We start from the raw sequence: 13,361 nt of genomic DNA, 5'->3' as shown, positions 1-13,361 counted from the left end.
TGTGTGTATTTTCTTAAGATTTGCAAATTGGGGAGATTTCAAAAGCTGTATTGATTCACACAAGTTCCCTCAAGAAAAGATCATCTGGGCCAAACCCATTCCTGCCGAGTCTTGTTGTACCCTCCAGTGTGGTGATGAGTATAGCATCTCTACAGATTTTAGCACCCTGCCACCTTTTTTTTCCTGGCACCAACAAAGGACTCTGACATGGCTGAGGTGGAACCCAAAATCTTCACAGTCAGTATTTCTTTGTTCATAGAATATTTTCTTCTTCAAATTAATTTCTGTTATGTTTATACTCTTATTTACTCTCTAATATGGTTTTATGTTCTTTGCATGAATGCACAATAATAAAAATAATCTTATACCTTCAAAAATATAGGTGTACGTCACTAGTTTTTCGAGTGTATGTGGTACTAAAAATATATAATCCTCAGCCAGGGTGTTGGGTAATCACCAAACTGTGGAGCCCTACTAGGTTTTCCCATATCTACTGAAGGTTAGCATCTGTTTCTCTTCAGTCTGAGAGGCTGAAAAGCAGGACCATCCCCGAGTCATCCAGCTTTCATTGCGCTCTTCAATTACACATGCAATTCTCAGGTATTCAAAGTAAACCATAGTCTACATAGACAGAATGTAAAATCAGCTCTAAGAGTATTATTTTACGTCCAAGTATTTTATGAGCACCGTAAAGGAGACACCGAAGCTGCTCAGATAGAAAGTAGTAAATGAGGCTTAAGCCCCCTGGTGCACAGCCTTGCATGCTATTCCATGAGTGGGGAGTACTGAATTACATGGCTCTTCAGTAATACATCCTGTGGTTTTTTCAGAGAAACTTAAACTACCCAAACCCTCTAACTCTATTTCATTTTCTTATAAGATCCTAGCATCTAAGACAATTACACCTTATTATTTTTTGAGACTGTTTATTTCATCCTTTGTGAATTTCTCAAGTCTTCTATGTTTATGTAACTAGAAACTAATTCCCATTGTTTCCAAGAAGCTATCAAATCAAAAGGACATCACGGGGACTATATTCTCCTGCATAGATTCAAAAGCAGCGGATTGCCTAAAACGTATTTCTAGTCAGAAAATGGTTTCTACTTAGAGGAATATACAATGTTCATTTCTTTCCTCTACTTTTTATGCCTTTCAATACATCATCTATGACATTGTCAAATCAAGTCATATGAAAAATGTGAGGAAGACTATGCATAATCTCGTATACACTCATGGGCTTTATGTTTTAATATAAAAACAATCAGCAAAGGCCACATAAAGACACATTTATGCCAGTTTAATATGAGTGGCATTCCACATCTGCACATGTAGAACAATCTTCTTTTAGGTCTCCTGACAAATGAACAAGAGTTTCCAGAAAAGAGACAGTAAAGTGTGCTTTATAGGAGGCAGATATCAAGTTGGAAAGCATAGAAATTCCAAGAAAAAAGAACAACGTGCCCCTAATTGCCTTTTATGAATGGTATTTAGTACCCATATCACTTGAATCAGGAAAGTCCAACAGGTTTTCGAACCACACGAGATCTTGAAGAAGTCCTCTAACAACGTCAGTGTCTAATTGATACTGAAGGGTGTGATGTCTCGAAAACAACAGTGAGCCAATGGAGAAGATAAAACAGGAAGCCCATGGGGATACATGGTGGGCAAAGAGGTCTAGGTAGGTAGGATTTTAAGATTACAGAAGAGCCATTTATAAAATAGAAAATACTTCAAATTCAGAAAGGGAACAAAAGGTACCCTAGTAATTTCTAACTTGTGAGTACATCTTCTCCATTTTATTTATGCACAATATGCCCTGTTCTATGTGTGTGTGTGCACGCACACACACACACCACGTATACAAACGCCAAAGGCAATCAAACAAGCAAGCACGACAAGCAGATATAATTAACTGCATGTCGAAGTGCAAGACAGGACTCACTTGAGCTGCATGTCTTCCCAGTGTCTAATTAATTGCATGTACATAGGGAAGTTATTATCCTAAGGCTTCAGGGAAGTCAGAGACGGCGAGTTGCTAACTCTCACCTGAGGATCTAACTGAACTCAGATTGCAGACCAAGAGAAGTGACACAAAGATTGCTCCATGAATCCTTAGAGGCCTTCCAAGGTTAACATGCCTTTCTTGGCACCTAAATCACCGACCTGCAACACCTATACTAAATCATTTGGGTGCCCACTCCCAATTCAGTCCTTTCTTTCATTGGCATTTGGTTCTTTTCGAAGATTCCCCATGGGCAAGCTGGGAAGATATTGGATTTCCGATACTCGCATTAAAGAAGCCGACAATTGCATTTGTGAATGTGAATTGTCACCCACCCTCGCTGGCAGAAGTTAGAACCAGAAGCAGTGCTTTAAAACTTCCTGTGACATTTACAAGAACTGTAAAGCTGGTTTTTGCAAGAAAATGTATGTTTAATCTAAGTAGTTCTGATACACCAGGAAACTGCCCCCTACATATCCACTTCACAAAATTAAACAGAATGCTGGAAAGAGATCTGGGCCCACATCTCTGAAAACAACAAATTGTACCGCTTTGGAGCTCGAAAGACCCTGTGGGGTCATGTGATTTGAACATGAGTTTCATTCATAAGGAAATGAGATGCGGGGGGGAGAAGCAGGGTGGCTAAAGTTATGACAGTTAAACTCGCGGGTCGTGTTTTCCAGTTCCCAATGGGGGCTCTTCCCACTACAGAAACAGGCAGAGCCAAGGTTAGGTTTGGCCCCACATGCTGGAGGAGAAGCCTTTGGTTTGAGAAGGCAGCCTGGGCTACAGAACAAGACCCTGACACAAACAGACGCAGGTAAAGTCAAATGCTTTTTAACTTTTAATGCTTCTGTCTTTCTTTTAACAGGAGTATGCCTCGAGTAACAAGAATACTCAAAGTGATAAAAAGAAGTATCCCTAAGAGACTAGAAGGATCACTCATATTCTATAATATGCAAAGGAGGGATACGGCCCAATGCTAATGATAAAGAGGACAAGGAAAGTGTGGACAGATGTGTGGCAAGGGTCTGTGCTAGACTGTACATAAGGACTGCGCTGCTAATGGTAGAGTGGGCAGAAAGAGCCAATGAGAGTTGGGATTGAAGTCAGGAAAGCAGGAGGCGGAGGGGATGAAAGGGACCAACGTGCAAAGCCCACAAAAGCAAGGAGCAAATTTCACCTCAAATCCAATTGCAATTTCGTTCATGGCATTGGCCACTCTCTAGAACTAGCACATCCATACACTTTGGCTTTAATTGCCTCGGACACCCGCCTCTGTGTATACACCTATTCCATAAGAAACACAAGGACAGGGTGCAAGCTTGCGTATCTCAGAGGATGCAAAGTGCTCTGTACATATACAGTGAATGAACAAATCTGAGAAAGAGGTAAGAAGCTAGATGGGGATGCTTAGATCTGTGAGGAAACGTTATTAAAGGCTAAATTCAGGAGCTGGTTTTTAATGTTCTGACATCCGGTGAGAATAAAACAATGTGTTTGATTCAGCAATGTTTCTAAATTCATTGAAGGCCAAGGAAAAAGGCACACGGGGAATTTCTATATAGGGTTACTACGCAAGTTGCTATGGCATGTAGTATCTGAAAAGCATAGTAGAATAAACTACGGGCAGGGATTGTGTGATAGCCAGAACAGCTCTCAGCTGCAGTACTTCAATCAGGGATTGGACCTTGGGATCTGAAAAGGGCTACAAAGTAGACTTTGGCGTAGAGAGCTAGAACAAGAGCACTTCGAATTGAGACCTGCGAATCCATAGCCATGCAGACCTCTAAAAGGAAACGTGATGTTCAATTGTGAGGGCAAAACTCTCAATGTATTTGGAAGCTAAGCTGGCCTTTGGGTACCACATAACACTGGAAGTACCTTGGGACTGCAGAGTAGAGCCACCCATCCAAAAAAGTGATATTATTCTCTACTAACGATAGCAGTGCTGAGACCATAGTTTCCATGGGAGGAGTTTGTTTATAGCCAGGTCTCCTAATGGCAGCACACACATTAACCAAGATTTGTCTATCCCTTTGCTCTAATTAAGTTTTAGGGTTAGACACAATCATTCATCTGGCCTGAAACACTGATGAGCCCACTTGGAATGTAAAACCCCAAAGCAACTCAATATTTACGAAATTTAAAGGAAGCAATCAATCTGTAATTCGAATTTATGCACATCCTTTGCCCACTTTGGATCTGCCTTATTTCCCTTAAGTTCCTCTGCTCATTAAGACTGTCAGCAAAGTTACCGTCTCAATGTATCTGCAAATAACTAAAGGAAAATGTATCAGGCATCTAAGGCCAGAGAATTTAGAGGTATGGTATTCACAATCTCATTTCTCCACAGAGATCCTGGCATTTTCCATAAATGTTTGCAGAATGAATGAAAAAAAATCTTTATACCTCTTGAAAGGATTATTTGAAGCTTGTCTTGGTAGTTCATACCGACAAACTCACGAGACTGAGCCTCAATGATCACTACAAGTTCTGAATTGTCTTGGGGCTACAGAAGTGAGTATTCCAGGCCAGCCTGGGCTATATTTTAAAATCTTGCCTCACAAAAAAATTATTTTCACAAGCAACATCTCAGACACCCCTAACGCAGCCTATAAGTATGTCTGGGCATCTATGCACACAAGTAGTGTCAAAATACTCTTCCCTTCGACATGTGCATTTTTATAACAAAACACTGAAATAATAAGCATTTGTTTCCCAAGAAAGATGATTTTAATTGACATTCCATCCAAACATGCCAATCATCCAGCACCTCAAAAATGAATTCAATTTATATCAGGAAAGCTGTTCCCTTTTCCCTAGAAAGCACACAACTTTTAAGGACCCAGTTGGCATTGACATCTCCGATTCATAAAAACAGAGATTCCGTTTGCCCATCATGCTTTCCCTGAAAGCCTGGTTTGTGTCAATTTGCTAACTTCGACCTCCTTTATTTCTGCTTAGGCTAATATTTCACCCTTCTTCCTTTTTGTCAATTCTTAATACTTCTGAAGCTTCCATCTGCTTTCCTAAGGCAATGACAAAAGCCAGACTATACTTTCACCCCCCCCCCCCCAGGATATCCTGCCCTGGAGATTCTCAGCAGGCATTTGAAAATTGGAGTTAGCCCAGAGCTCCGGAGTGAATTAAGGATTGGTGACGTCAGTTTGGGAATCATTAGTGTAGGGGTTAAAGGTGAAACTACGTGAAGAGATGAAATTACCCAAGAAGTCAACATAGCAAGAGAGAAAACGCAAAGCAATGATATGAACACAGGAGTTGCAACATTTAAAGGGGTGAAAAGGGAACAAATGTATGTGCCCATTCACTAGTGTATAGTGTGTGTGTGTGTGTGTGTGTGTGTGTGTGTGTGTGTGTGCCTGCCAAAGAGAAACAGTGAACACTTTGCAGCAAAAGAAGGTAAGGTTCGGTGCAGGAATCTTCAGATACCCAGGATCACTGGAGCTAAGAAGCAGCCATCAAATTCTGACAAATGGTGATCACGAGTAGCTTTTGAGAAAAGCAGTCTTCCCATTGTGGTTCCTGTGGACTGGGTGTGAGACCAGCCACATGTGGATGTGGGCAAGGATCACAAAAGGCCAGGAGATTAACCATTAGTAAAGAATAAGGTTGGCCTGGGTACCCCAGCCAATGAAGCTAACAACCACTGTTGCACATTGACTCTTCCTGGGGTGCCGAAATCCACTCATATTATTTCTGGGCATGGCTTCACTTTCTTCCGCATCAGAGCTCTACAAAGTTGCTACATATTGCATTTGAGATAACCAGAGCCAACAAAGGCTAAATAAATTATGCAAGGTCACACAGTGAGACCATGGGAGTGCTGGTATGGGACTCGAGTTCTATTTGAAGCCGAAGGTCCCTACTATCAGCCACTGAAGTTAACCCCTCCACACTCATGTTACATAGCTATGCTTGAGGAAAAGGGAGTTGGTACTGATGCAGTATGCCTTAGCATCTATCATGTTCTTTCCATTAAGTATCTCCTTTTAAACATACATCATCAACTTTTGGGGTATATTTAGGTAAACCTTAAGAGGACATCTTCAAATAATTCTATTTGGGGAGCTTTAAAAAAAATCCCTCAAAGCTATGTGACTGCAAACCAACCTGTCAGCATTCAAATGTGCTCGCTACAATAGTTCCCAATGGTTTGAATTGGTTCTAAAGTGTGGCATCATTGATTAGGTGGTTGTTTTTCAGATTCAGATTAGTAATAATCAAAGGCATCAGGTAACTGAGGGGAAATTTGGCAACATGCTCTTAAAAAGGCTTCTTCTAATCTGGAATTTTAACAATTCCTGCATGCAGATTCGGTGACAAAAAACGTTAAAGACAGGAGACTGGGAGGAGAATGAAGGGCAGCAGCAGAACTGGTTGGCACACCATCGTCCTTTTAGTCCTTAAAACGGCACAAAGACAAACCCGTGGCTGGTCAAGACATTGACTGCTAACGCAAATAGAAGCTGGGCAACTCCACACAAAAGGATACACTGGAAAGCCAACCAACTAATTTACCTTTGGCCCAACAAAGATCTTAGCAGGTTCAATCGGTTGTCAGGGAGAACGAGAGACAACGTGTAAGTGAATGAGGACAAAAACTTGAGCAATTAATGTTTTGCTGCCTATAGAAAACCAAATGAGGTTCTGGTCTAAAGCAATTAGTATCACTGCTAATTGTGCATGTGTGTAGCAATAATACTAGGCATTTGGGGTGGCTTGCACTGATTGTTCGCTTCTTCCTCTGGATTACAAAAATCCATTCAGCCAGCCAAATAATAGCAAGTGCTTAGGCAAATTGTTAATTATGAGGCAGATAATCATAATCTTGTACATTTATGAAACTGAATATACAATGAGGCCTACCAAATGAATTGTTGCTTCATTATTTTGTCAGTGTCTGAAAAAAAATATGCTAGCCCTGCAAACAGTTTCCATCCATCATCCATTCAGTCCACCAGAATTCAAAAGTGGCCCCATCAATATTGACCCAAAGCTGCTTCTTTCCCATTTCGCCACCTGCGCTCCTCGGCTCTCTCACTGAGATGGTGGGAAGTAGCTGACAACTTCTGCCCCCACTGCGCAGCACCGCCATAAAAATAAGAGTAGGTCTGAACAGTGCTGCCATGTAGCTTGTAGAGCAGAAAGGGAGGGAAAACTATCACCGTTTCTGTAAAAGTAATTAGGAGAAAACCACTCCCCAACTCATTGACCACTCTCCTAATAATCATCCACAAGAGTTTATTCACACGTGAGCAAATCAAAGCTCATCGCGGAAATGGAACTTGCTCAGAGTCACTGCTCTAGATAGTAGCAATATGTAGCATTCTTGCCACGAGGACATACATCCAATCTGGGATCTTTAAAATACCCTCCCACCGTAATGTGGGATGAAGTGTTGATGTCTGTGTATGCCTTTTCTTTCAAAGAATTAGAAACTGACTATAGCATCACACGACTTTCTTCTTCTCAGTTGTTAGATAGGTCTACAGGATCCTGAGATTAATATGGAAGCCAAGCCCCTGAAAATGAACTGGTCATCTATTTTCACAGGAGCCTCTCCTAGTGGAGGAATGCCCACTCTGATTTCTTTAGTCTAAGTGAGGTATAGGTAGGAAGGCAGAGAAAACCGAGGCACTGATAAATATTTCTAGATCCAATAAACCTAAAATAAGCCAAATACAAAACTGGTGAACATCACAACTTTAGAAGAAAAATGCCAAGTAAATAGAGGAGGCCATTAAAAAAAGGCTTATCATTCTCATTAGCCTTGTCAGCACTGGTGACAATACGATACAGCCCAGTGCAACAGTCAGGACCTTTCTGGGGCGTTTTCATTGCTCCTTCTTCCCCACGGAAAATAACGTTCTTGTGTTTGGCTAGATTTGTTCTCCAGCAGGATTCATGTGACCAAGGCCTACTGCCTATGGTTACAAGGTAGAAGAACCCCATAGGCATGTTGGTCCAATTGTTCTGTAGGCATGTAACACCATAAGCAATGTTGGTCCGACTGCTCTGTAAACTACTATCAACCCTAGGACAAGTAAGGACTTTGTTGATGGTGGACATCTTCGCCAGACACTCTTCCGTGCCACCCAGTTTCAGTCTAACTCTTGGGAGTGGAGGGGAAAGCTAAATCGTCGCCCCACTTCCCAGTGGGATCTGCCATTAGACCTGAGACTACGTGCCACTTTAAACTCAAACAAGTATCTGGGATAAATTAACTCTCTGGTGTTGCAATTAAGCTGGCAGACCATTACAGTCTATTTATTTTCTAGCTTTCTCAGGCTCAGTTAAACTAAAAATACATTGTTACTTACCTAGATGCATCTAGAATCTGAAAAATCCTCCACCTGTTAAAGGAACAGTAAAACCAGTCGATAGCAAGAGCTTGCCAAGAGAAGAGTTAAAACAATAGAAATATCCATTGTGCTGGGGTATCATATTTTTACAGTTTCCCAAACTGTGAGGAAATAGTTCATGGGTAGCTTTTCCATTCCGTTCCCCATTAGTTCATCTCCAGCAAATGGGGGAACGTCCCAAATCTCAAGGCTAAGGAGCAGGGCAGCAGTGAGAACGAATCCTCTGGATTGCTGTGGGCAGGGAATGATGGATCTACCACTCAAGCTAACTTCATTCTCTTTCTCAAGGGGCAGTGGCAAACTAAGCAAAGACAAAAGTCAAGAAACTCAAACCCAGACCAAGTTTAACCCTGTAGCATGGAAGAAATGGAAGCACTTCAATGAAAGGACTGAGGAGAGATTTTTCACACCATTGGGAATATATGAACACAGATAAAAGAGATAAAATGAACTTTTAGACTTTGATTATACTCTTAAATGAGATGAAAATTCAAAGCATGCATGTGCACACAGACTGATAGACACACGCACACACACATGCACACACACAAAAACACACACACACACAGAATAACTCATTTCTGTAGTGACTGTTACCAAAACAGAAGACATCCATTAAAGTAAGTAACTAATATCTCCTGATTTATAAAACTTGCTTAGATCTTTCTCATAAAACAGGTCTTAGAATTCACAAAACATTAACTCTACAGTGTGAACTTATTTTAATTATTTTGCATTTATGTGTGCACGCACAAACGCATGTATGCACCATGGTATGTGTACAGAGGTCAGAAGACAATTTGCAGGAGTCTTAGGCTCAGGGGATTAAACAGAGGTCTTTAGGCTTGATCACAAGTTCCTTGACCACTGAGTGATCTCACCTGTGTGAACTTCTCATATGAACAGTGTTATTATTTTGCTGATCTTCTCTGTTACCTGGGTACCCTGTGCTTTAAAGAGACAACTCTGCTCACTCCAAATCTTCCCCCTTCCCCAGCTGATCTCCAGCCTTCTCTCTCTCTCTCTCTCTCTCTCTCTCTCTCTCTCTCTCTCTCTCTCTCTCTCTCTCTCTCTCTCTTGTAATCCCCTTACGCATTAAATAAACTCTATACCCAAGCTCTCTCTGCATGGCATATCTGTCTGCCTCTTACCCTCTTTGGGAACCTGCCAGCATCTCCGAAATTGTGCTCAGGCCAGTTTGAGACTCAGTTAGTTTTTTGATGTTAATTAGACAGAACAAGGGCCATTACAATTTTGTACATTTTTTTGTGCATAAAAAGGTTATAAGGGGACTGTGGAGTTGCTATGGGAGAAATGTCTTTTGATAGGAAAAGGAGACATTTTTATATTAAAAATATGTGCAGGCTTCTAGAGTGAGATAAGAATGTCTTTTTATTAGCATAGCCAGTAGCAGAGGCATGTTTGTATCATCACTTGGGAAACAGTATATGGCTTTTTAAGAAATCATTAGTCTTTGGTATGCTTAGACCTCACTTCCCTGCTTCTCCATTGTTAGACTGCCGAGGAAACAAGTGTTATGAGAAACTAACATGATATGCCTTGTGAGTTTGGACACTAAATCTTTTAACAAGATTCCCCCACAAATTAGCTCGATATTCAAAGCCCAATGTATTCTCTCCCACTTCAGCCACTAAAAGAAGAAATTTAGAGTATACTATTCTGCCTCACGACACAAAATCCTTATACACTGAAGACAGCTTAGCAGCCCGTGTACCACACTTGGTCTGGTGAACAAAAGAAAACACAACTTTAGATACAAATACAAACAAAAACTCCATTCAAAACAGCAATGTGAACAAAATGAAACTAAGAAATCTTGTGTTGATTTTTTAGTGCCAGTAAATTTCAAAGCAAAATATACAGTAGTTTATAAAACCCTAATCTTACTATACTAACCTAATGTAAATCCTCAATTGATGTAAATATTTCCATTGATTTATTGATTTGTATCAGGGTTGGATTAAATTTAACTTTAATCAGGATGCTATTCTCTCTTCAGAGTATCTTTTTTTATTTCTTGGCAAACTTCCTTCCTACTTGTTAATATTTTCCTAGTTGATTGCACTGCTGGGGTTTTAAAGAGCTCATTGCCTTACCTGGGTGTTCAGACAGCCAGAGGTGCAGTATTCAATGATGATCCATGAAGACGTTACAGGTACAGCAATCAAACAGGTGACCAGTCATTGCAAGTGACCAACGAACATGGGGGGAAGGGAAGAGAGAGGGAGAGATTGATTAGAAGAAAAGAAATTAATTTAAAATTTTATTTGACACAAATGTATCCAAGTTCCTCTTTGGGATGGTCCTCAACTGGAATCCTTTAGAAAGACCCTTTAATCATGAAGAGTCATTCCAGCTCTATTTATTATCCATTATGTGCCAAGAATTGCTATAGGATACAACAGTGGATACAGCAAACAAACAAACAAACGAAATCCTTCCTTTCTGCAGACTCTGCAATCTTGTGGAATATTTTGCGGGCCATCTGTTTGAAATAAGAATTTTCCAGAAATATACCATATGTGAACACATTTCTCCTGGTTTTATTTATTCTTTCTTTGCTTTATGTAAGGACAACATACCCAATGGCATCATAGTCAATATTTGTAGTAGGAAAACTGCTTTCTGATTAGAAGGAAAATTATAAATTATGGTCTCTTCCCCTTAAAATTCCTTTCCCAAAGGCTGTCTGTCGTGGTTCCTCTCCATCTGGCCCTTGAGCCTCTAGTGCTTGCGTTTTGAAAGGCAGTGAAAACAGAAGTCTCTCAATAGCACTACACTAATAGCTCAGGTCTACATCGTAATAGAGCTTTCTCATTGGCTGCTATTGTTTTCTCTAAGAGGTGACCCAAACGACATGCTGAGATGAGATCCATTAGTCCCCAGTAAGCCCCATCCTGGGAAAACAACAGGCCTGGGGAGACAAAGGAGACTTGGACACTGGCCTAAGTTCAAGAAAATGGGATCAATCTTCAACAGCCAGCCACTATCTAAAAAAAATGGCAAGTTAGCAGGGAAGCAGAAGACAGAAGAAAATTCAAAATACCTATCACTAGAATAATGGGTATGGGGGAGTACCTGAGATTTTGAAATTATAAAGAGCATTTCAGTTTTTCTTTGCAATTATTTCATACATGTATACAATGTATTTTTACTAGATTCTTCTCATTGCTCTCTCTTAAAATCCTACCTGCTCCCTTTCCCCAGTTATGACCACTCTGACTCTTAAGCCATTTGTTGTGACCCACTGAGCTCAATTTGGGTACGTTGCATGAATAAGAACGATGGGGCCTATTTCACTGGAGTTTGGGCCACTTAGTGGTGCTTGTACCACTGAGGAAAATGACGTCAGAGGGGATTCATCTTACCTAGGAATCTCAAACTACGGCATCTACCTTTGGTGTTTACAGTATTAGGGTTCCTGCTTAAGGCTTTAGAAATATAGCAATTCACTTGTTATAAATAACCAAATCAAGACCATAAGAAAAGCAATGTAGAATAAAAATGCAGGAACTCTAGCCCTGGAATCAGGATCCCTGGTTTCTGGTACTGATTCTGGTACTGGTTACTGGTATTGATCTTGGGCAATGACCTTCTCCATTGTCTTGCCCGAAAAGATTCAGGAGATGAAGTAGTTCAACAAGATGGTTTCTAAAGCACTCAGTACCAAGCCTAATACTTTTACCTTCCATTTTGGAGCATACTAGTTTGAAATATACCAATCTCTAGTTGTATTCTCAATACAACTTACCATTGTTAGTTCAGAGAGACCAGCACTCCTGCATTCACAAGCAAGTAAGACATGGCCAAAACAGCAGTGTCCAAATTGAAAAGTGGCCAAACAACATTATGTCTGGGAAAACAGCTCTGTTTACTTATCTATACAAAGTGGATGGTTCTTTGTGATGGAAAATTTACATCAAAAATTAGAAAACTACCTGCTCAACTCTTTTGCCTACAAAATAGGACAAGTTATAATGACTGCAATCATAATGATAAAGATACATACAAAACATATTGTTATGGCTGATGTTCAGTTAGAAGAGAATGTAATCCAATGAGAGCAGAAATCTGGTGCTTTTTGTAAGCAGGTCAATGAGTTTGAGGATCAGAAGATAGTTCTCAGGTTACTTACAATGATTCCATGAAAAATTATAGACAGAAACCCTGTGGCAGAAGATTGACAAGAATCAGAGTCAACATGCAATAATCTTTATGTAAGACTATTTTTATCTAGAAGGAAGACCAAATAAGAGAATAGTCCAAAATGATAGTGACTGAGAAATAGGTCACAGGCTTGCCATTGAGTTATCTTTTCAACAGAACCAAGTTGTCAAATTCACGTTCAAAACGACCTATTTGTCAATGGCCACATTGAAATCAATCACATTTCTTAATACAGTGGAGGGATGCACCCCATCATCTGTGCTACACTGTTTGAGCACCCCGTGTTATTCCTCAGTCTATGCCAAGTCCACATGAAGACATGCTCAAGAAGCCTGAGAAGACTGCAATCCAGATCGTCTTTCCTAAGTTGTGTTCTTTGAGTATCTGTTTTAACCCCACAAGGTCTAGCCTTTGCCACAACAGTGACGTCCTTCGAGTCTTCCCCTTTCACACTACCTCCCTTTTTCTAAGACACTCAAATGAGTTTCCAAACTTGCCCTTGTGCCTTTCCATTTTCTGCCAGTCAAGAATTTCAAACTGGTTATTGTATTTGGCAACAGTCATAGGAACACAGAACCTTTTAGAACCACAGTAATCACTGTTCATTTATTTTACTTTCAACTTTCTGATGATTAGGAAAGTTTTTAAAATATATATATATTTTTGTAAGCAGGTCAATGAGTTTGAGGATCAGAAGATAGTTCTCAGGTTACTTACAATGATTCCATGAAAAATTATAGACATATATATATATATATATATATATATCCCCTAATAAGACCAGA

At 40.2% G+C, this 13,361-nt stretch overlaps 1 protein-coding gene across 5 annotated transcripts in view; it reads right to left on the bottom strand.

Annotated features, from left to right (window-relative positions):
• Hs6st2 (heparan sulfate 6-O-sulfotransferase 2) overlaps positions 1-13,361 on the bottom strand; it is a 279,392-nt gene that overhangs the window by 63,438 nt on the left and 202,593 nt on the right. For 3 of the 5 annotated variants that reach the window (XM_050121665.1, XM_050121667.1, XM_050121669.1), the window contains exon 3: positions 8,347-8,379. The exons of the other annotated variants lie outside the window; for them this stretch is intronic. In XM_050121665.1, coding sequence (XP_049977622.1) covers positions 8,347-8,379 — 33 coding nt within the window. The remainder of the gene's footprint in view (positions 1-8,346; positions 8,380-13,361) is intronic. 5 annotated transcript variants of the gene reach the window in all.

The sequence above is a fragment of the Alexandromys fortis genome, unplaced genomic scaffold (assembly GCF_014885135.2).
Source record: "Alexandromys fortis isolate MF-2015 unplaced genomic scaffold, M_Fortis_MF-2015_v1.1 scaffold_194, whole genome shotgun sequence".
Taxonomy (NCBI): domain Eukaryota; kingdom Metazoa; phylum Chordata; class Mammalia; order Rodentia; family Cricetidae; genus Alexandromys; species Alexandromys fortis.
This window is presented reverse-complemented; position numbering and strand designations above follow the sequence as displayed.